This window comes from Camelus ferus, chromosome 11, assembly GCF_009834535.1.
Source record: "Camelus ferus isolate YT-003-E chromosome 11, BCGSAC_Cfer_1.0, whole genome shotgun sequence".
NCBI classification, from domain to species: Eukaryota; Metazoa; Chordata; class Mammalia; order Artiodactyla; family Camelidae; genus Camelus; species Camelus ferus.
This window is the reverse complement of record NC_045706.1, coordinates 48,996,016-49,019,917: the sequence shown is the minus strand read 5'-3', so window position 1 is coordinate 49,019,917 and position 23,902 is coordinate 48,996,016. Positions and strand designations below refer to the sequence as shown.

General features: G+C 35.5%; 2 protein-coding genes across 9 annotated transcripts in view; both read left to right on the top strand.

Moving 5' to 3' along the window:
• The window catches only part of DNA2 (DNA replication helicase/nuclease 2), a 38,478-nt gene extending 29,714 nt beyond the window's left edge, over nucleotides 1–8,764 (top strand). Inside the window, exons 15-21 of one of the 2 annotated variants that reach the window (XM_006181186.3) lie at nucleotides 1,005–1,198; nucleotides 1,403–1,492; nucleotides 1,578–1,782; nucleotides 3,297–3,386; nucleotides 4,152–4,334; nucleotides 5,702–5,848; nucleotides 6,478–8,764. In XM_006181186.3, the coding sequence (XP_006181248.2) occupies nucleotides 1,005–1,198; nucleotides 1,403–1,492; nucleotides 1,578–1,782; nucleotides 3,297–3,386; nucleotides 4,152–4,334; nucleotides 5,702–5,848; nucleotides 6,478–6,543 (975 nt within the window). In that variant the 3' untranslated portion in view covers nucleotides 6,544–8,764. Of the gene's footprint in view, nucleotides 1–1,004; nucleotides 1,199–1,402; nucleotides 1,493–1,577; nucleotides 1,783–3,296; nucleotides 3,387–4,151; nucleotides 4,335–5,701; nucleotides 5,849–6,477 lie in introns of those variants that run through there. The other variant, XR_004323991.1, reaches the window with a different exon arrangement.
• Nucleotides 8,765–12,610: 3,846 nt separating this feature from the next.
• Nucleotides 12,611–23,902, top strand: part of RUFY2 (RUN and FYVE domain containing 2) — a 37,975-nt gene continuing 26,683 nt past the window's right edge. Inside the window, exons 1-7 of one of the 7 annotated variants that reach the window (XM_032491514.1) lie at nucleotides 12,611–12,959; nucleotides 14,875–15,048; nucleotides 17,916–18,033; nucleotides 20,619–20,720; nucleotides 22,145–22,268; nucleotides 22,465–22,526; nucleotides 23,255–23,320. In XM_032491514.1, the coding sequence (XP_032347405.1) occupies nucleotides 12,956–12,959; nucleotides 14,875–15,048; nucleotides 17,916–18,033; nucleotides 20,619–20,720; nucleotides 22,145–22,268; nucleotides 22,465–22,526; nucleotides 23,255–23,320 (650 nt within the window). In that variant the 5' untranslated portion in view covers nucleotides 12,611–12,955. Of the gene's footprint in view, nucleotides 13,041–13,114; nucleotides 13,397–14,874; nucleotides 15,049–17,915; nucleotides 18,034–20,618; nucleotides 20,721–22,144; nucleotides 22,269–22,464; nucleotides 22,527–23,254; nucleotides 23,321–23,902 lie in introns of those variants that run through there. The other 6 variants (XM_032491513.1, XM_014556286.2, XM_014556285.2 and 3 more) reach the window with 6 other exon arrangements.

The following is a 23,902-nucleotide window of genomic DNA, read 5'->3' as shown; positions in this document are numbered from 1 at the left end:
CATTCAGTTTGAGATTTTTCTGGTCCTGTGTGTAACAAGTGATTTTTGATGAAACCTGAACATTTTTGTATTGTGTTACTTAAAACTTCCGTCTTCTCTGGCTACTCTGACAGTACTCTGTAGAGCAAGGGGGTGTGCCACCTCAGTACGGCCAGTTGGGAGCTGAAGTCCAGGTTTACTCTGCCCTCTTTAACACACAAGGCGGGGGGGCTCCTCGTTACTGCTGGATGAGAGTGAAAGTCTAGGCTCCCCCCGGACCTTTGGTGGCATTGGTAGGGGTGAGGCCATAGTTTTTTTCTGTGGTGTTTGGCTAGGGTTGAGTGGTCACTGCACATAAGTTTTCTGTCTACTAGGCCTTCCCATTCCTGTTCCTTTGGCTTTTGTTGGAGTCTTTTTTGGTGTGCACCCATTGGCATTTCTGGGTTCGTAGCTTTTTTAGCTCCAAATCTGGAATTTTTGAGGCAACAAGAAAACCCAAGGAACAAACTATTGTGCTGTTCCTTGCGTCCCAGGGTCCCTAGCTGCCCTACCTTTTCTCCACCTTTCAGAGTCTTTATATTTGCTTTATGTGTAATGTCCAGAGTTTTTAGTTGTGCTGTGTGGGAGGAGTAAGAGAAAGTACTTCATCTTCCCATAGGTGAAGTCTTGGTTGACATTAAAAAAAAATTCATTAACTTACTTTCTCTTGACTGTTTCAGATTTCCATTTGGAAATATCCAAATTTGAGCATTGTTAGTGTCTGGAAAATTAACTTGATCTTTTTCTAAATTTGTAGTAAAAAATTAAATTTTTTGCATGCTATAAATGTGTCAGAATTAAATAATATTGAGGGATTCCTGTTGTTGGGGATTAAAAAACTCAGTTTTGGTCTTTTGATTTCAAGAATGTGAAAAACAAGCTCTGTTCCTTGGACTTTTTTTTTTTTAACATTTTTATAGATTTATAATCATTTTACAATGTTGTGTTCTTGGACATATTAAATGATCTATCTTCTTTATTTTTAGCTTATAGTTGCAACAACATGTATGGGAATAAACCATCCAATATTTTCTCGTAAAATGTTTGACTTTTGTATAGTGGATGAAGCCTCTCAAATTAGCCAACCAATCTGCCTAGGGCCACTTTTTTTTTCACGGAGATTTGTATTGGTGGGGGATCATCAGCAGCTTCCTCCCCTGGTGCTAAACCGTGAAGCAAGGTAAGCAGACAATGGGGTTTTAATTTTAAACTGGATTCTTTTTAGGTTTGTTTATTTAAATAGAGGTACTGAGGTTTGAATCCAGGACCTTGCATGTTGTAGGTAGGAACGCTATCATTGAGCTATACCCTCCCCTGTTAAACTGGATTCTTCTTAAGGGACAGTTTCAGTACACTGATAACCCTGGATTTGATTTGTTGACAGAGCTCTTGGCATGAGTGAAAGCTTATTCAAGAGACTGGAGCAGAATAAGAATGCTGTTGTACAGTTAACCGTGCAGTACAGGATGAACAGGTATTTGTAAATAGTGTCAGTTATGAGTGATTTTCTTATTTGTTTTCATCTACCAAAACTAAAATCATTTTTATAATTCCCTTAGTAAAATTATGTCCTTAAGTAATAAACTGACATATGAAGGAAAGCTGGAGTGTGGATCAGACAAAGTGGCCAATGCAATGATAAACCTACCTAACTTTAAAGATGTAAAGCTGGAACTGGAATTTTATGCTGATTATTCTGAAAATCCTTGGCTGATTGGAGTATTTGAACCAAACAATCCTGTTTGTTTTCTTAATACAGACAAGGTAAAAACAAACAAACATTTTCTTTAGTTTTTCTCCTTTTGCTCTGTTACTTGAATTCCTCAGTTTTCAGTAGCACAAGCTTCATTAGAGCTTGTCAGTTAAAACTGGTATACTTGTACTTTACCACAAAGGAATCTTTTCTTTTTATAGACTTAATATCTTTGTGAGGAGGTTTATTTGGGTGATTGATAGATGTCAAAATTGACTTTTAAAGTAGGAAAGCTAGAAAGTGAATTCAAGTGTATAATTACATTTCCTAGAAAAGAAATCAGTAGTGATATTATCAAAGGTCTGAGTTTACAAATGGACATAAGATAATGATAAATTGATGTCCTTTTAAAGACTTTTAAAAAAAAAAATAGACTTCATTTTCTTGAGCAGTTTTTTAGGTCCACAGCAGGAAGCTGAGCTAAAATACAGAAATTTCCCATCTATCTCCTTCCCCTACATATGCACATAAAGACCTCTTTACAGATTTGTCGTTAAATAAAAAATCTGCACCTTGACTTTAAATGACTTGATTCTTATTTCTAGGAACAAAGAACAAAGTTTTGACCCTGTATTCCTACAGTTTGTCTTACATAGTGCTTCTCATTATTGATTTGGAAGTCTTTACAGAAGTTCAAATAAAAATATGGTGACCATTATATGTTATTCTATTATTCCAAAATAATTATATCTTTTGTATTAAGATGGGGCAGCTGGTTGTTAAAAATAGGGCCTCACCATGTGTGTACCATGATGGAATCTTCCTTCTCTTGGACATTGCCCTTAGTGTTTCAGGTTGAAGAATTAACACATATGGGCAGGCAGGCACTGGGAAATTTATTCATATAAACTGTTCCCGCAAATAACTGCTTTTCTAAACCACAACTCTAACTTATTAGCCATAATTTAACAATTATTAATCTCACCATGATCGTTCAAATTCTTTATTTTTGCTACTAATGTTTTCTCTTTCTTAGCATCAGAATTCCAAATAAGTTGTATTAAAAATTAATCAAGGTTACTTAAGGATGATACAGGAGCAAAACAATCCTCGGGGAGTTTTACTAGGTATGATAGAACCTGGGGAACTTTATTGCTCCATTACTTGTATAAAAGGCAACAAGAAAATAGAAAGGGCATAGATACTAGAGCCCAATCGAAGTGTGAATCCTAGTGTCATGATTTATTGTGACGTCTGGGCAAGTGACATATCTTTCTGGCCTTTGATGCCTATAAAATGGAAGATAACACAGTAAAGTATGTGAAGACCAGTGTATGGTGGGTTTTCACAGAGATTTTAGTCTGAGCTGTATATGGCATTTTTAAGATGGGTTGCCTCTGGGTGGCTTTCTGAAAATGACTAATATCATTCATTTTTGTTAATTCTTTTCCCTTCAACTTTAAGATGAAGATATTTTTCATCTGTCTCCACAGCTGGTAGTACTGTGTCTATGGCTAACTATATACTGACAGTACTCTTGACTTTAAGATTGTTTTACAAGAAGAATGCATATTTTTCTATTTAGGTTCCAGCACCAGAACAAGTTGAAAAGGGAGGTGTGAGTAATATAACAGAAGCCAAACTCATTGTTTTCCTGACCTCGGTTTTTATTAAGGTAACCTAGAGTTTAATTTTGAGGGCTAATTAATATTAAAGTGCAGAGCAATAAAACACTATAGTGCAAAGAACTCAGATCTAGTATTAACTTTTGTTTACTAAGATAAGAGGACTGAAGCCTGATTGTTTTTATTTTGAGAACATTTATCTAAGACATTTAACTTTTTTTATACAGTAATGGCATTTTGAGTTTCCCTTTAGGATAACTTTTTGTAACATCAGATGATTCATTTTGTTGTTGTTCTTTTGCGGGGAGAGGTAACTAGGTTTATTTATTTACTTATTTATTTTTTTTTTTCAAATGGAAGTACTGAGGATTGAACCAAGGACCTTGTGCATGCTAGGCATGCACTCTACCACTGAGCTAAGCCCTCCCCACATCAGATAATTCTGATTGTGTCAGTATAGTGCTAGAGTAGGTATGATTGGGGACTGGAAACTTCAGTGTAAGGGATAGCAGAAAGGGAAATGTGTCTCTTTGTACTTTCTGGTGGGGCAGCACTGTTTTAGTGCCATATAAACCATTATACCTCCATGAACTAAAAATCAAGGGAGCAGTGTTTGAGGAAAGTATTTCATCTCAGGAAGTAAATGGGTACAGACTTTTAGTAAATGCACCAATTGCATTTACCCCTTGTGATAGGAATGTTTATTATAAACATTAATGGGGCACATTATGTAAACATTTAATTTAATAAATTTAGTAACACTTAAATAACAAAAATCAGGATTTTTTCATTTTTAAATTGTTTCTTCTGTTTAGGCTGGATGTAATCCCTCTGATATTGGTATCATTGCACCATACAGGCAGCAGTTAAAGGCCATCAATGATTTATTGGCTCATTCTTCTATTGGGATGATTGAAGTTAATACAGTAGACAAATACCAAGGAAGAGACAAAAGTATCATTCTAGTATCTTTTGTTAGAAGTAATAAAGATGGAACTGTGAGTTAATTGTATTTTCTGCTTTCTACTATCTGATTTGTTTGGGACATTTTTTCTCTCTTTTTTAAATTGTAAAAAAACACATAAAATTTACCATCTTAACTATTTTTAAGTGAACAATCCAATAGCGTTAAGTATATTCAGCGTGTGCAACAGATCTCCAGAACTTTTTCATTTTGCAAAATTGAAACTCTACACTCATGAATAACGAGTCCCTAATTCCCTCTCTCCAGCCCTTGGCTCCCACTATTCTGCTTTCTGTCTCTCTGATTTTGACACTCTAGGTACCTTATATAAGTGGAATCATAGAGTATTTGTCCCTTTGTAAGTGGCTTATTGTATTTATCATAATGTCCTCAAGGTTCATCCGTGTTGTAGCACATCAGAATTTCCTTCTTTTTAAAGGCTGAGTATTACTCCATTGCATGTATATACCACATCTTGTTTATCCTTTCATCCATCAGTGGACATTTGTGTTGCTTCCATTCTTGGTTATTGTGCTTAGAGCATTTTAAACATAATGGCTACCCTAGATATACTTTCAAATTTATAGATGATGCCGGATTTTGTTTGGTTTTGTTTTGTTTTTGCATTTTTACCTCTTCTTGACTCATTTTTCTTGAGTATGTGATCCTTCATACAGTTTTAAAAATATCCCTATATAGTGGAAAGTCTCCCTTCTACCCCATTCCTCTTCTACTCAGTTCTTCCCTCACAGATAATCATGTTTGGTTTGTGGGGTGTTTTGGGTTTTTTTTTTTTTTTGTAACCTTCTAGAGTTTCTTTAAGAATATACATGCATATATGAATCAGTAGTCATATTGCCCTCCTTTCCACACAAAAGGTAATATATACACTATTCTGTACTTGGCTTTTTCAGCTTAATAGAATAGCTTGGCGATCCTTCCATGTCATTAGATAGAAAGAGATTTCATTCTGTCCTAACAGATGCAGTTTTCCATTGCATATATAGGTCATGGTTTAACCACTCCTCTGAGTCTTCTATTAATGAGTTTTTATTACTGTTAAAACAATGCTACAATGAGTGGAGACAGCAATTCTTTATTATATGTATTTAATATTTTGGAATGTTATTTTATTGTATATATTTTAAATTTTTTGATATATTTTTATTATATGTATTTAATAATTTTAAATTATGACTAGGATATCACACCCAAGATAAAATACTTGAAGTTGGCAACTGTACGCAAGTTTTTCCAACTGGCTAGAATTTTAAATATGTTGATAAATCTTTATTGCAATACATGTTTTTGAAGTAGGAAAATAGTTCAAGACAAACTGTATTCTTTTCCAGAAAGAAATTCAAATATATAAGAAAACTCAAATAATTATATTTCTTTCAGCTTGGTGAACTACTGAAAGATTGGCGACGTCTTAATGTTGCTCTAACTAGAGCCAAACATAAGCTGATTCTCCTGGGATGTGTGCCCTCACTAAACTGGTATCCTCCTTTGAGGAAGCTTCTTCATCATCTAAACTCAGAAGAATTAATATCCTTTTTGTTTGTATATAGTCCCATTTGATTGTGCTATTTTGAATACTTCATTTATGTATTTGTATAAATTTAAGTTCAGTGTCCTGTATTTTCCACAGGCATATTTCAAAGGTCTGATTCTACAAAGGAAAGAGAAAACAATTCACAGGAAGTAATTTTAAGCAAAAAGTGAAATAATGAAGGTGATGGAGAAGGACAGTTTGTGAAGTGAGGAAAGAGAAAAAAGGGACTATTTGTGAAATGAGAAAGGGGAAACAGGGTGTATGTTTCCTAGAGCACATCTCGGAAAACTGGTTATCCCTTCTGGTTCCTCTCACCTTAATTTATAACCTTTTGTTTAAAATCTAGGACAAAGCATTATATTTAAAAATGGAGAATTACTTCTTGTCATATTGTAGATTATTTTAAAACAGATTATCTTTTAAAGAAATTATATGAAGGTTTTAGGCTAAAATATGTAAACTATATTGCTTAAGTACATTATTATCCATAGAATGCCACAAAAATCTTCATAATTTTTTAGCACTCCTGTAAACCAAATTACAGAATATTAAATAATAATGTCATATATGTTTTTATGTAATTCCACATTGTGTTAAATATATTTTCCTTAATTTATTCTACATCTTTGATCTTCCATCAGGAGAACATGAAAGTCTTTGTTACATATTGGGTGATTTTCAAAGATAAAGCACTGTTTTCCTTGCTTTTTTCATACCAGCATGGTCTCCTCTATGGCCTATTATTTGTAATTTGGATATGCTATAAAATCAGTGCCTGGCTAGACTGTGAAGATAACTTTTATTTCAAGGGTATGAAACGATGTAAATGTATTCTGTCAGAGTTCCAATTTTTTTTGTTTTATTTATTTATTTTTCGGTATAATCTTGTTAAACATAAAGTTCTACTACCGTACAAAATGTAACACAGTATTTATTTTTTTAGTACAGATATACCCCAAACTGAAAAGTCTAAATTTACAGGTATTATAAATGTGTTCTTGTATGACATAGAGTTTGATAAATTTCTGCCAGCTTTTAAAGATGGATTAACTTTTTGTCCTGAGGTTTAAACTTTTAAGTCTAAGTTTTTAAGACTAATTTGATTTTGTAGGTTTTTATTATATTTTGTTTATTTGAAAGATTGGGTAAAGAAAATTGATTTTTTTTTTTATCATTTAAGCACAATCTTGTGATGATGATTATTTTCTGTATTTTGAGGTCCCTGATCCAAAGGCCATTTCCTGAGTTTTTCACCTGCCTTTTGCTTTCTGATATCAAATACATTTTCACTTTAAAGCTAGGCTTTTAAATTATTACCTATAAACTTATTATTTCTAATTAATTTCTGATTCCCCTTACTCTCCCTGTTATTTTCAGTCTTCAGTATTCTAGAGTAGCTTTTGCTATAAAAAAATTTTTTCTCTTTTGAGAATAAATTTTGTTTTCTGAATTGGTAACAAGTTTAAAAAGGCATATATCCCTATTTTCATCTATTCATGTTCATAAGCCCCTTTGTTTTGGGACATTACTCAATTTTCCCTTTTTGTATAAAGATATTTTGTAAAACAGAATTACCTCAGAGTGCTTGGTTATTTATATGGTGACCAATTTTAACCTTAGTGTATCCATCTTTGGGGGAAGAAATCATTTCTTTATAAGTTTTTTTTTTTTAAATGAGTGTTATGTTAAAAACTGTTGCTTCTACCTCACACTTTTTTAAAAAAATTATTACTTGAAGTTTTTATTAAATAATTTTCTTACTGTTAGATCTTACTGTGTCAGTTATTAATACTAAGTTTGGGGTTGTCCACCATTGTTTCCAGTAGTGATGAGTGAAATATTGATAATGCTCTAAAGCTGAAACCGAGGAGTGCTGACATTATAAAGAAATTTATGAAGGACACACAGGATGGAGATGACTAGATTAGACAGGAAAAACTGGAAAGTTTGCTAATATAGGGCTTAAATATTGGTTAGATATCATGAAGTTATGTAACAGGAAGTAACCTAAGATAATTTCAGTTCCTGGGAGTGAGGTGAATATGAAAATTCTTTTGCTTTACATGTTTGTATGGCCTGCAAAGTAAATCCCTATCGAAGAAGAACCTGAGTTCCATGTTTCCTGTCATTTGGGAATCTGTCTTGATTATGAGATTCTAGCTACTTAATTGAAAGAACTAAGATTTATCTTTTATGTCTAAGGTGCTGTGAGTTGGAAGCTTAGAGTGAGCTGGAAGTTAAACTCAGACTGGGTCCTCAAATTGCTAATAGTGCAGTTTAAGTATGAAACTCATGCCAAGGACAAAGACAGCAGTGGCTACCAGTCACTTATATTATGGGACACTCACTTTGTGCAGGTCCAGATGAAAAGCACCATTAACCTAGACAAGGTCTTCCTTATAGTGTAAAGCCAGGGTGTGATGACAGTGTAGCCCCATTCCTGAATCAGTTCAGAGTTCCTGCCTCCTGACCTCTCTTGCTGCTTCCTCTGACTCCTTTCTTTTCCTCCTCATCTCTAACTCTCTAAAGACAGGTCTTTCTCAAAGCTCTGTTTGGTCTGGTCCTATTCTCTCTCCTTGGACAGTCGCTGGCTTCAACCATCATGTACGTAGCTGTTTACCAAATCTATATACCCCACCCTATGTGTCTTCTAAGTTCTAATTCTATCTGTGTTCTAGCTCATGCCTTCAGAGTCTTCTATGAGCACTTCAGACTCAGCACAAAGTGTAAATTTCCATCTTCATCTAAGGTCTTCCTCTGTGATCCCTATTTCTGTTAAGGACACCATCTACCTCACATTATCTGAGCTTAAAAGTCTTGGCATAATTTTCTTTCTTTAAATTTTTTTTTCCTTCTAATTATAGAGCATTACATGATTTTAGTGAGAATGTCAAACACTGCAGATTTTAGAAAATTAAATTTCTTTGTAATCTTACCCTTTAGTTATAACTACTAGTAGTTTGGTGTATGATGATCTAAATTGGTGTTTGAAAAACACAGATTACCACAATCCACAATAAGAAATACATTTTGCATCATGACTCGGCATGGACATGTGTATGCACGTGCACCTGAAACAATACTTTAACAAAATATTTATCCTTTTCATATGTGATATACTCTAATATTTTCCGTTATTCCATTAAAAACAAATCTAGTTGCAACCTATTAAAATTGCTTTCATGTCCCAGTAATAGGTTGGAACCCATGGTTCGTAATAGAGCTCATTCTCTAATATTTCTTTGTGTATTTGTTCTACTACACTATTTTTGCTGTTCCCGATACATGTCTTTTTTCCCATTTGTTGTACCCTTTTTATTTGTCTATTCCTCCATTAGCATTTATGCAACTTCATCCAGTCTGAAAGACTGATATACCACCTTCTCCAAAAAGCCTTTTCTGCTTCTTTTCCCTGCCAAAAGAATTATTTTCATCTTTATATGTAGCTTTATATTACTTACTGCTTTTTTTAGCAGCAGTAGTAATATGTAGCATGCTTTAAAATTTGCCAGTAATTTTCACAGATATTCTATCAATTGAATTAAACTCTGCAGGGTACCTAGCATAGATATCCCATATTAGCATCTGACCCTGGGCAAGTCATTGCTTGAACCCAGGTGTTCTGATTAGTAATTCAGCAATTTTCCCAGGTACTACGTGTTTCCCATTCAATGTTGTATACATTTTCCAAGTGCTATACAAATGTTCAGGAGAATTACATTTATTAATGTAAGCAAATCACATCTCAGGCCAGCTATAACTGGCTATAACTGGAAACCTTATGCCATGATGTGACCAGCTGGTCTACCTGGATTCAGTGGCCAGCTTTGCTCATTAAGAAGACTGATTGTAGCTAGTAGGATAGGCCTATCCAATTTCACTCAAGTCACCACTGACTCTCAGGTGACTGGAACTCATAACCCTGGGAAGTATGAACCAAGATGGACCCAGGAGATGAAGTTCACCTTTCCTGATTCTCGGCTCTTGTATGGATATTGCTTTGGCTTATGAAGGATTTTTACAAAAATTTTTTTAAAGCTTTAACTAGCTTATTTTTAATGATGAACTTTAAAACATTACTATAAAACTTTTTAAACACAAAAGTAGAATAGTATAATGAACTCTGAATGCCCATCACCCATATTCAATAGTTAGATTTTGCTGTAACTGTTTTCAACATCCTTTATTTCTTTGCTGAGATGTTTTAAAGCAAATTCTAGACATTTAATTTCATCCCTATATTTCAGTATGTGATAACTTACTAGTTTTTTAAAAACTACATGATGTTATCTGTAAGTTTAAAAACCTAGATTCTTACTTAGCTTTAGTAGATAAACACCTCAGAACAGATTAATATTCTATTTTAACCCTATGAAGTGTAATAGGGTTGAATTCTGTTAAATACAAGGGGGTTAGAGTATCCAGGAAATGTGCATTTTGGAGCTTTAGAGTATCTTTCTCAAAGGAGGAAATATTTTTTGCTTTAGACAAAGCTGGTCTGTTGCCAAATTAAATTTATTTCCTACTTGTTACCTATAAAGTCCCTGGGGGGAAGGCAATCCAGGAAAGAAAGCTCTTTTGCTTTGTTCTCATGGTTTTATAAAATAAATAAATATATACTTAATGTTATTTGCTTTTCTAGATACACTTAGAATACAAATCCCTCCTTTTTTTACTCATCATTTGGAGAAGACAAAAATAAATCAGTCATTTCAATGTTTAACTGCAAAATAGTGGAAGGGATTAGACTTGTCATGAGTTTTAGACTTCTTGTGAAACTAAAAACCACAGATGTATTTTGAGATTATGAAAATAAGAGGCTACTTTTGTACTGGTTCAGATTCTGTCTCTGTCACGTATAGTTCTGTGACTTTCGGCAAGTTATTTAATCTTTCTGAGATTAGTTTCATCTGCAAAACAGAGATAAGTAATTCCTTCTTCATGGGGTGGTTTTTAAAATCAAATAAGGCTTTGGCCTAGGAACTGACCATACATGCTCACTGAGAGGGCATGGAAGATGGTGAAAGGATAATGGGATAGTTAGCTGTATACAGGGAAGGAATGAAATTTGACCCAATCAGGCCATCACCAAAATGAATTCTGGGTGCAGTAACAGGCTTAAGTATGAAAGGGGAAAAAACTATGTAATTTTATTTTTTTTTACCCTTGCAATGACATTTTTTTTTTACATTTTTTAAATTGAATTATAGTCAGTTTCATTGTTGTGTCAATTTCCAGTGTACAGCACAATTTTTCAGTTATACATGAACATACGTATAAAAACTATGTAACTCTTAAAAGAGAGCATCTCCGTGAACTTGGAATAGGGAGGATTTCTTAAACAAGGCCCTAAAGCATAAATCATAAATTCAATACAAGAGAATTAAGAACTTCTTAAAAAATTTAAGTGCAGTGAGAATTAAGAACTTATATTTATCAAAGGTCTCCATAAGGAGAGAAAAAAAATAGCCAGAAAATATTGACAACACATAACTGACACTAAATTAGTACATAGAATATTTAAGTAACTTCCAGAAGCCAATAAGAAAAAGCTAAGTTAACAGAAAAATAGGCATCATTTCTTTGCAAAACTCTAAATGTTAACTACGTGGTTAAAGTGCTCAATATCATCAGTAATGAGATATATACAAAATAAAGTCACCATACAATCACCTACCAACAAGATGAGGAGAAAATGAAGAAATCCCCACAATGCCAAGCATTCGAATGGACACACAAAAACTACACTGCTAATAGGCGTGTAAATTATTATGAAAAATCTTGAAAATAGTTTGGCATTATCTAGTAAATTTAAAGAAAGGCATACCTGATTTCCGGTAATCCTGTTCTTATTTATACACCCTAGAGACTCTCTTGCACGTTGGTACCAGGATGTATGGACAATCTGGAAACATCCCAACCTGGAAACTCTTCATGGACATGGATGATGTTGAACAAAAGAAACAAGTAACAATGTTAATAATGTTATTCCACTTGTGAAAAATTTATATACAGGCATAAAGAAACTACATTGTTTAGGGGCACACACTTACGTGGTAGTAACATGCAGAAATGCAAGGAAACGATTCTCATAAAAGTCAGAATCATTTATTTCTAGGGGGATTGTGGCTAAAAGGCCTTTCCCCGGGGAGGATGACTCTCCAGTCCTATGCTCTCTTGACCTGGTGGTGGTTACTCAGCTGTTCACTTTATGATTCTTTAAATTGTACATATGCTTTATACATTTTTATCCCTGCATGATTATTTCACAATAAAGAAAAATAAAAACCAAAAGAAGTAAAGAAGCATAATACAACTTTATACTGAAGAGATAAACATAGCTCCATTTCCACAAAATAGTATTTCTAACTTGGTCCCCGTCTTAACAATTGCTGAACTAACTAGGTAGCAGCTCACTTTTCCCAAACTGATAAACTTCATCTGATCATGAGGGTTTTTTTTCTCCCTGAAATGTGAAAACGCTGGCTTTGTCTCTGCATCTCTTTCCCTCGATTAATTAGGCCGTCTCTTACTGCTTTTTTATAAATTAATGGATTTACTGTTTTAAACGTCGTGATTTGGGCTGTCTAATAGCTTCAGTAGATTTTCGCCTACTGTTAATTGCTTCAGATTTTCTAAATTCTTTTTGTGAATAAGGGGAAACGGTCAGGTGTGTCTGATTAAACCCAGCCGGATCCTGTGGATAAAACGTTTGCACGTGGCTCGCATCCCCGTGGAAATGCAGCTTTAGCACTCGGGCGAAGCCTTCAGGGCGAGAAAGCTATGGTCGGACTAGGGTCCGCCCTCCAGCTCCTCACACTCGAGGTCTCCTTCACGCTCCTTTTCCTCCTCCTTCCGGTCCGACAGGACGCGAAGTGGCTCAGCGAGCGCGGATTTCTCTGCCGCCGCTGCAGTCTCTGCGACCCCCCCCGCCCTACTCGGGCGCCGCGGGACCGCCCGGCGTCCTCCCGCCGCCGGGAGCGCTGTGGGCCGCAGCCGGCCTGGTCGCAGACGCCGTGGCGGCCGTTGCGCGCCTGAAGGGAGCTGCTGGCGGGGCCCACGGAGTCCCCGCCCGAGACTGTGCCGCTGCCGCCGCCACCATGGGTAAGGAGAGCCCGCCGAAAGCGGACGCCGGGCCCTCGGTGCTGGTCTGAGGCCTCTGTCGGGCCAGGAGGACTGATGGCGGTGGGCATCCAGGCCTCGCGGTCGGAACTAGGACCCGAATACGGGCCTGGGGCTGGGCGGGGAGAGCCGGGGGGCTCGGGGGCGCCTGGGGTCGCCATGGCAACGCGCGGCTGCCCCTCATTCTCTCCCGCCTCCGCCCGCCTTCAGGTGCCTAATGGCCGAGGGCTCGTGCTCCGACGGCTTCCAGGGAGCGAGGACAGGGCCGGCCGGGGTGTCTCTCCTGGATTCGGGGAACAGTCGGGGACGGGCGATGACTTTCCAGGTTCGGGGGTGGCGGAGGGAAGCGACTCAGGTTTTGGCCTGGGTGTCCGACGCGGAGGGCGGGAGAGAGGCAGCGAAGCAGCGCAGGACCCCGGGTGAGCCCTCCGCTTTGGTCCTGGGGGCGCCCCGATTGCTTTGGGCAGCCTTGCTGGCGGGAGTAGGGAGGCAGGGGAGGGGCCCTAGGCCCGGGCAAGATGCGGGAACTGGCCCTTGGCCGCATTTGGGGGCCGCAACCTGGCAGGACGCATCCGCGAGCCTGGCGGGGCGCGGCCGAAGCTGCCGGCGCCCAGCACCGACCTACCTCGGAGCAGCTGCAAAAGCGCTTTGTCTAGTTGTCGCATCGTACATTACGGATTGTGATGGGCACTGTTAACAAAAACGAGAATTGCCACAGATTATGAAACATAGAGTGGTTTTTTCGCCCCCCCAAAAGAGAGGGAAGCATACCACGATGCATATTTGAAGAAATGGTATCTTGTGTGGAGATTGTCCACCAGCTAGCTTGGTCATAGCAGTTGTGGCTGCGTTTTAAATTGCTTAGGATTCAGTGTCAGGCTTCACACCTAACTACCTGAGATCGGAACTGGAATACTAGATCATTGGGAACTCTGGACTTTTGTCCGGGGAAGGAAAAACGGACCCTTGGTTTACATGGACTAGTAAATTTGTCAGAGATTATGAAACATACTAAACGCTTAAATTTTTTTTTTTTTTTTTGCTCGTCATTTTGTCATCTGTATTTGCTGAAAATATTTCTGCTAGTCACAACAGTGATGAGAGTATGGGGAAGTATCTGAATTTATAAGAAAACTGAGAATAAAATTTATGGGGAAGAAAAAATTTTTTGTGAATTGAAAAGCAATCAGTTTGTTTAAAAAATGCATTTATTAACTTGATGTTCAACTGGGTGAGCAGTGTGGAAGGGCAGGGAACTTTAACGTGAAACTGGACCTGTGTTTATTTCCTTTGGGAAAATAAAGGAGCCCTGCAATACAGAACTACAATTGCAATGAAAATACAAGATCGGAAGAGGGTTAAAATGAGTGGAAGAGTTGAATGGCTTCTATATGACCCTGTTTTATTTACCTGCCACGTTTGTTATGGATGATACTGGAATCTTAGAACTTTAAATACCTTTTATTGCCAGTGTATTCTGAACATTTTTTTGCCTTTGAATTCATCCTTGACAGTTCCTGCTATCTACCTTTGCATGAGACCTTTAAACATGTTGTCTGTTATTCCACTATTCCTACAAACTTCTCTCCACAGAAAGCCTTTTTAAAAAATTTATTCTCCTTGTAGAGGTATCTCAAAAATAAGATAAATACCAGAGAACAGCCAGTTTGCAGGATATTGAGAATAATTCATAAACTTTGGCCAGAGTGGGCATGGTAGTGTTCTATGGTATGCATGAGAAAGACATAAGAACTAGGGGTGTATGTTAGTTAGGAAGACTAACTTGTCCACCTACGAGAAACAAACCACTGTTATCTTTATAGAGAATGGAAAGGGTTGTATATTTTTCAGTGTCAGGTCTTGTAAACAATGTTGGACTCCTTTCTTGTGCTTTCAGCTACAAAAGACCCCACAGCTGTAGAGAGAGCAAACTTGTTAAACATGGCTAAACTCAGTATCAAAGGACTAATTGAATCTGCTCTAAGCTTTGGCCGCACTTTGGATTCTGACTATCCCCCCTTGCAGCAGTTCTTCGTTGTTATGGAACATTGTCTGAAACACGGTCTTAAAGGTATCATGAGATTTTTTTTTTTAACTAAATTTAGAAATCACCCCATCCCCGCATCTTAAACATCCTTGAAAATGTGATTTTTTTGTGGCTACAATTACTGTTACTTTTTAAAGTATTGGGTGGATTGGTTTGGGGGAGAAAATACCCTACTGCTTTGTTTTCTAATTGGTGGTCCTCAGAAAATGCTTAGTTGCTGGTGTATTGTAAAAAACATATTTGACATTTTTTCAACATACTCGGAACTGACTTCCGTTTTCTAGGATAGTTGTAGTTATTTAAAAAATTTTAAGCTTGGTGATTCTGATATGAACTATTATTACTAGTTTGAGCGCCATTGAACAAGTACATTAAAATAGTTGATTACTGAAATGTAAACCTCCTTAATGTATGGGAGCATGTCTAGAAAAAATTGTCTTCTGGATTGGGTTATTGTAGAAATGTGAGCGCTCCCTGAACATGATCATAATAGTGGATATTGTATTCTTCTCTACAGTTCCTATTGAATTATTGTTATGTATAAAATGTTTGTTATACTTAATATACATTGCATAATAACTGTTCTTTTACTTACAGCAAATACTTATATAACAATTACTGGTGGTTTTGGTCTCTAGTTCATATGATCAGCAGCTGTGTAGAGGGCTGTGTGAGTAAGCATTGTATAGTAAGGTGACTAATAAAAAGCAAAAGAAGCTTGGTTTTTTTGGTTGGTATACCAGAAGCCTGGGTAAGTTGAGAAGTTCTGACCATGGGACATGAAAGTGGGGGTAAATGTAAAAAGCAAAAGAGGAGATTTACCTAAACATGGTTTTAATAAAATGTACTTTAAACTGAGGAGCCTTGTTGGCATCAGAATTTGAGAAACCTTATGTGATGTTATTAACTTTTTTTTTTCTTTAAAATGTGTTTATTTAATTGAGGCAGTTGACATATAACATTATTAGTTTCAGGGGTCCAACACAGTGATTTCATATTTTTATATATAGTGAAATGATTACTACAATAAATCTAGTTAACATTCACTACTACATGTAAGTTTTTTGTGTGTGTGTTGAGAAATTTTAAGATTTACTCTTAGCAGCTTTCAAATATATAGTACAGTATTAATAACTACAGTCATCATGTACATTACATCTCCAGGACTTATGTATCTTACATCTGGAAGTTTGTACCTTTTGACCACCTTTACCCATTTCATCCATTCCCACCGTCCAACCCTGGAAACCACTGATCTGTTCTCTGTATCTATGAGTTTGTTTGTTTGTTTTTGGTTTGTTTGTTTTTAGATTCTAATTTTTCTTTAATTAAGGACTTAAAATAAAATTTTAAAAATATATAAATAACAGTGAAGTATACTCTTTTTGGTTGGGGGAGGTAATTATGTTTATTTTTAGAGGAGGTACTGGGGATTGAACCCAGGACCTCGTGTATGCTAAGCATGTACTCTACCACTGAGTTATACCCTCCCCCCTCTTTTTGAATATTAATCAAACAACATAGAAGCACATAGAGCAAAAACAGTTTCCCTTCATTTTCTTCCATTTATTTCCCTAAAGGAAATTGTCATTCTTCTCTTCTCTGTTTTTTTTCTCTTTCTTTTTTTAAAAATTGATGTGTAGTTCATTTTTTCCCTCTTTTACTCTAAACAGAGTCATGCTGTGTTATTCTGTGACTTTCTTTTCCCCCTCCTTTAAAAAAAAAAAAGGTATTGTTTGGTGATCTTACCATTTACATAGAGGTCTTTACCACATTTTAATGGCTGCATAATATTTCATACATATATGTATACTGTGACTTATTTAACTACTCTCCTCTTAATTCACACTTAGGCTGTTTTCAGTTTTTATTATTAAAATTGTGCTGGAAGAACATCTTTGGGTATATATGTTTGTACACATGTGCTAGGATTTCTTTAGGATTCCTAGGCATAGAATTACTGGGTCAAAGGATATAGGCAACTGATGTCTATAAAGGCTTCACTGATAAACAACAGTAAATGTGTTTGTTTTCCCCCCATTTTTGCCTACTCTTGATATTATCAGTCTCTAAATACTTCTTTTAATACATTAGGAAGTCAACAATCTCATCTCAGGCCTTGAGTTTTAATTTGCTTTTTGAAAAATTTCCTTTTTGTTAAAAAAGTTAATAACTTACATTGTTATTTTCTTCCAGTCTCCTGAAATGTGCTTTGTCAAATGATGGCCAAAATAGTTACATTTTAAAATCTTCTCTGATTTTCCTTTACTTCACAAAATACCATGAGCCATATCCTAACAGTCCTATGCTTATCTCGATGAATCATTATAAAGCTACTTTGTGCTGATTGGGTTTTCTCCCCCAAGAAAAAATTGCCTATCTTGGTGGTGGTTCTTGGGTGGTGCATATGATAGACACACTGGGTCTACAGGAAATCTGGTCAGTATGAAGAAAGAAGCATGTAGTTGTTCATTGGTTTTATATTACCCAAATCTCAAAATCAAATAAAAGGAAAAGTAAAGTCATAATTTTTTGTATATAAAAGTAAAATAATGATTCATCCTTGGTTTATTAAATAAACATAAAGATCAACCTGCTGGGGCCACCAGTCTTATTTTGGTACTGGTAAAGAATAAGCCTAGTTGTTTTTTACTTTAATTACCTACCTGCATATTTCTGATAAGGAAGAATGGGCAAGATGCATATTTCTGATAAGGAAAGTATCAGGATCCTGATGAACAGGCTCCTGATCAACAGGGCTGTGTAGTGATGAGAGGAAAGTTCTCTGAATAATTGTATATTAAGTTAAAAATGTTGTAAGGAAATATTTAACAGGGAGTTACTACAATTTTATATGTTGAAGTTGTATGCATTATATTTTCTTTTTTCAGTAAGAAAATCATTTTTGAGTTATAACAAAACTATCTGGGGCCCTTTGGAACTGGTAGAGAAGCTGTACCCAGAAGCAGAGGAAATAGGAGCTAGTGTCCGGGATTTACCTGGTCTTAAGTAAGTAATCTTATTACTTGTTCATCCCAGCCACAGAAGTATATTTGCTCTTCCTTAAAATTACCTCACACTCCAGCTGATAATCTTCTCTCAGCCTTAGGTGGCTTTCTGCTATATTCTCTCCTAATAAAATTCTGTTGATTCTTTACAGCCCAGCTCCACTGTCATTTCCTTTATGAAGTTTTTCTTAGCCCCTTCAGTGAGAATTAAGTGCTCTTTCTTTTATCACTATATTCACTCCTTTATTATGTCACTTACTTAAATCCTGCGTTGTAGTGCAGAAAATTGACAAGTCCTTTTAAGACAGACTATATCAGTTACGCATTTATGTTTTCTGAGTGTTAAGCAAGTTTGCATAAGTAGGTAGTCAGTAGATATTTGATGTAAGCTAAATCCAGGGCAAAGCTCAGGAGATTTGAGTTTTCTCCATAAACCATTTATATTCCAAAGGGTTTGTGCAAATTACTTTTCTTCCTCTGAAAATTGGGGCCTATTATGTCACTTGCCTATTTCACTAGATAAATGTACAGTCAACCCTCAATATCCATGGGTTCTGCATCTGCAGATTCAACGTACTTTGGATCAAAAATATTCAGAAAAAAAAATTCAGAAAGTTCCAAAAAGCGAAACTTGAATTTGCCACACCCTGGCAGCTATTTACATAGCATTGACGTCGTATTAGGTATTACACATTATCTAGAGATGATTTAAAGTAAATGGAAGAATGTGCTTAAGTTATATGCAAATACTGTGCCATTTTATAGAAGGAACTTGAGTATCCACAGATTTTGGTATCTGTGGGGGTGCTGGAACCAGTCTCCACAGATAGTGAGGAACAACTGTATATGAAAGGTCCTAAAGGCTGAATATTCCAGCTAATGAGTCAGGAGTGTTGAAATTTTTGCAGTTTTTTTTTGTTGATAAGGCTAAGTTCTTATGTTCTTCAGGCTATAGTTAAGATGTAAGAGTTTCCTTTAGTTTATCTTAATTCTTGTGTCCGAGATAGCTTTTTTACACTTAGCATTTTCTGTCAGATTATCAGTTTGCTTTCTCTTAGCTTTACAATTTAGTGTCTTATATATTGTGGGGAATATGGTGGTATTTTCTGTTATCACAACATCCAAATGTTTGCAAGTTGTACTTAATCAAGTGATAAAAGTAAATGGCTACTATTTATTGAGCACTGTATCAGGGTAAGAAGATAATTGTTTTACATGTATTATCTCAATTAGTGCTTAAAACAATCTTAGGGTAGAGATTATTATTATAACAATTGTATAGATGTGAAAAATAAAGGTCAAAGAAGTTACAGTTTATAGGTGGTAGAGTCAGGATTCAAACTCAGTTTTTAGAGTTAAATAGCAAGTCATACACGCTCATATTGTTTTAAAAAAGCCAAATTCTACAAAAGTAAAAATATGCTTTCTAAAGAATGGTATTCAGTAAAATGCTAAGCCATAAGAAACTCCTTAGCTGTTAGAAATGAAGATTAAGTTTCCTTTCACATTTCGTGCCAAAACATTCTCTGCATGAGAAAACATAAAGGTTTACATGATATATTTCTCTTTAAAAAATTCTAATTCTGTAAAGCTTGCTTTTATTTTTACTAAATGATAACTTGATTAAGAGAGGTATGAAATTAAATTTTTTTAGTAAGAGAACAGATCCACACTTTTATTTATTTACTTTTCAATAGTACTTCACTTTTCAAGTTTAAATCCTTGAGGAGTACAGCATCACATGGGTTCTGTGTCCAGTGGCTTTCGCAGGAAGGTTGCCTCAGAATTTGGCACAAACCTTGCCACAGTTACCATGAGCACAGGTTACCTTTTCCCAGATATTTTGATTTTGTTCAGTTTGCCTCCAGAAGTTACTATGTTGTTCTTTGCTTCGTGCACATCACATCTCTTGCCTTGATAGAATTCATTTTCATCTTGAGCACAAACACCTTCAATTTTGAGAACTGTGTGCTCTCTCTTGTCCAGGAGACCCTACTTGTAGCCAGCAAAAAATGGCCTTGGGCCACAATCTTTCAGATATATTTGTTGTCTTAGAAGTTCTGTTCCCAGCAGACTTCCACATGAAAGAGATTTAATTTTTTTTAAGGACAACTGGTTAAAAGAAACATTTCAAAAATAGCAGATAGCTTCGTGATTCTCTGTAATTACCAGCTTGATACCTTCTTAGCTTTGTTATAATTTTTAAAATTCAGGTATAATGTCAGTTATTTTTTGAAGGCATCATACTGCCTTATTGGTGCATTTTGTGAACTCACTTTTAGAGGACTAAACCCCTTCTAAAAAAATATTTCTTATAGAAATATTCTCACTATTTAGAGAGTCATTTCTTCCAAAGCATAAAATGGTACCTTGGTGACCTACAGGTGCAGATTTTTCTTAGAGACTTAAATAGTTCCCAGGGATTGGTTTGTATGCTCAAAGAGCTGACTTAAAGCTATAGACAAAGACAAAACCATGATAAATTGCCTTTTTCCTTTATTAATGTGTACCTCAGTAGAGGTAGAAGATGTAGTCTGTAATCTTTGGACTGGGGTTGTTTTCTGAACATTTGGTTTTGCTTTTTAGGACCCCCCTGGGTCGTGCAAGAGCATGGCTTCGATTAGCCCTCATGCAAAAAAAAATGGCTGATTACCTGCGTTGCTTAATTATTCAAAGGGATCTCTTGAGGTTAGTACTATTAAATCATGTTTATTTTCATTTTTTATTTCTTCTGTATCCTGTCTTTGGAAAAGGATTGAAGATGTAGTACAAAAGGATACATAAAATACATTGTGATGGCATAAAATAAAAGGAGGAGCAAAATGAGAGAGAAAATCACAGTGGAGACATAACAGGAATCAGGAATTAACCTGAAAAATGAATGCCGTAAGCTTTTTATAGGCCAATAAGGTGGAGATTGTATATATCAAAGTTTTAGTTTTTTTCCTAAGTTACAGTTAATGCTATGAATAAAAATTTGTATTGAAATTTTGGGCTTTAATTCAGGAGGTTTCTTTTTAGATCTTGAATGTCCAAACTATCGCTTTGACTGTATTGTGGGCATTTTTAAACTGTCAGTTTAAATTGAAGTCCAAATGTTTAAAGACAGACCTTCAGAGCAAAATGGTCAGTTCTCAAGGGGTGTGGGCCCATGGCAACCCCTCTGTTCTCTGTTATTCTTTTAGAGATCCTCTGTGATGTTCTGGAGAGTCTGGTCATTTTTGGTTTTACTTGTGACTTCAGTTGTACATCCATTTTCCCATTTGTTAAATGACAGTGACCATACTTTCAGCACCTTCAATTTCTCAACAATATTCTGAAGGTTAATTAAAGTGATTAAATAATACACATGGGACTTCTTGAAGAAGGCATGAGATGGTGATAACTAGTTTTCTGAATATTAATTGTCAAGTCTTAGTTTTCAGGCTGTCCTATTTTCCTGTTTCTTTTACAAGTCTCTTGTTTGAATATTTTTTTAGAATCTAGATTTCCATAAGTATCTTTAATGATTATCTGTTTAGAGCAATACGTATACCAAATGCAATTGGCTTGAACACAGGCTTTGAAATGTTTCATATATTCATTTCCCCATTTTAGTCTTTATCCCTAGGGTTTTAATAAATTCTAGGATGAAGATTCAACTCTAATAAAAATACTGTTATCAGATCAACAACAGTCTATGTCTTTTGAGAGTTACAAACGTTCCTGGCCTCAGTGATGACTTTTTTTTTTTGATTTTTCTTTGCTTCTTTTCTTTCTCTAAAAATTCCTTTTCCTCTTCTATCTCTTTCAGTCCCTTTCTTATACATTTTCTGTATAGACATTTAAATTTTAAAAAATTTAAGGTATTTATGTATAGAAAGGCTAATTTTATTTATATTGGTTCCATGCTTGCAATGAGGTATTAAGATTTAAAATTTAGTCTTTAAAATAAATTTGTATAGGAGAGGGTGTAGTTCAGTGGTAGAGCACGTGCTTAGCATGTACAAGGTCCTAGGTTCAATCCCTAGTACCTCCATTAAATAAACAAACAAAGAAACCTAGTTACCTTCCCCCCCGAATAAATAAAATAGATTTGTGATTTAAGATTTTTATTATTTTAATTTTCACAGTGAATTCTATGAGTATCACGCACTAATGATGGAAGAAGAAGGAGCTGTAATTGTTGGGCTGCTGGTTGGCCTGAATGTCATAGATGCTAATCTGTGTGTAAAGGGAGAGGATTTAGACTCACAAGTAAGTGAAAGTGACTAGTACAAAATGCAGAGTGGTGTTTCCAGTTTGTACTGTTCTTCTTTGACCCAGGTATTACTCTAAGTTATAAATGGTGCTGTTAAATAGTAAAGAAAAATTAAGAATGAAAGTCAGTTGCATGTTAAAGATACTTCTAATATTTCTCCCCTTTAAATACAAATAACTTTATTTACTTTAGGTTGGGGTGATTGATTTTTCCATGTATTTAAAGAATGAAGAAGATATTGGAAATAAAGAAAGGTATGATTTTCGTAAGTTATTTCACATGTATTTTATTATGAAGCTCTTTACAAATCAGTATGAGGTCCATCTGTTTACAGTATGGATTTTGTGTGTGTGTAGTTCCTGCTTTGTTTTGTTTTCACTTCCATTTACAAGCTTTCTAAAGCAAAAATCACTTAGAAGATGGAGGCTTTAGTCTGAAATAAAATTTTTGGTCGTATCATTAGTTCCAGAGACCCTTTTTGATAGTCATCTGTGTTTGTGTCATAAAAAGGGATGAAAGCTTATTACTCATAAATTTACCAATGCTGATTTATTTCAAGAAATAGTTGTGTTTAAATTTAAATATATTTATTCTGACTACTAAAGAGAAAAGTAATTACGTAATGTGATAGAGATGCCAATTATCACTACAAACTGCAGTCATTTCACAATATATAAATGTATTAGATTAACCTGTTGTACACCTTAAATTTGAACAATGTTATGTCAAATATATTTCTTTAAAAAGAAACAAATCTGATGCAAAAAATTTTTTTAAATTAATGGTATTGTTTAGTTTAGCAAGTAATTTAATAAAAGGTTATAGTTATTTAAAGTGCACAGCTTATTACTACATGATTATAAAGATTCTTGAATTTTATTTTAAAGGCAAGATAATGTTGCTTTACCATTATGTTTTACAACGATTTTAGATAATTTAGACCTTTTCAACTAGCACAAAGCTACTTTTTTTCCTTCTCTAGGAATGTTCAAATTGCTGCCATATTAGACCAGAAGAATTATGTTGAAGAATTAAATAGACAACTGAAGTAAGTATTATGGACATGTGGATACTTAGTACATATTTGTATCTTAGGTTTTTTTCCCCCTGTTCAGGTCATCTTTTTGTTTGTTTGTTTGTGGGGGAGGTAATTAAGTCTATTTTATTTATTTTTTAATGGAGGCACTGGGGATTGAACCTAGAACTTTGTGCCTGTTAAGCATGCACTCTACCACTGAGCTATACGCTCCTCCTTCACTGGGCTATAGCCTCCCCACCTTTAAGGTCATCTTAACCCTATTCCTTTTTTCTAAGCATCTTTGAGAAGAGTTAGGGGACAGAGAGTGAATGGAAGTTCAGAATAAAGAGAATTATTGGAGATAATTCATTTTCAGCAGAAAATGAGAGTCAGATTTTTAAATAGAATCTTCAGAGAATTTAAAAATAGAATTTCAGACTTATCCCTCTACCCTTGAGAAAAAAAGGCTAGATAAGGTGGAAGTTTATATCATTTTGATGGTTCAAAAGTTCATTTTTCCTACTTTAAAGGGCTTCATGTGTAAGTGTGGCTGTCATCTTGCATGGTGGAAGTTTTCTCCCCGCAGTGTCACCTGGTCACTGAAGCTGTTAG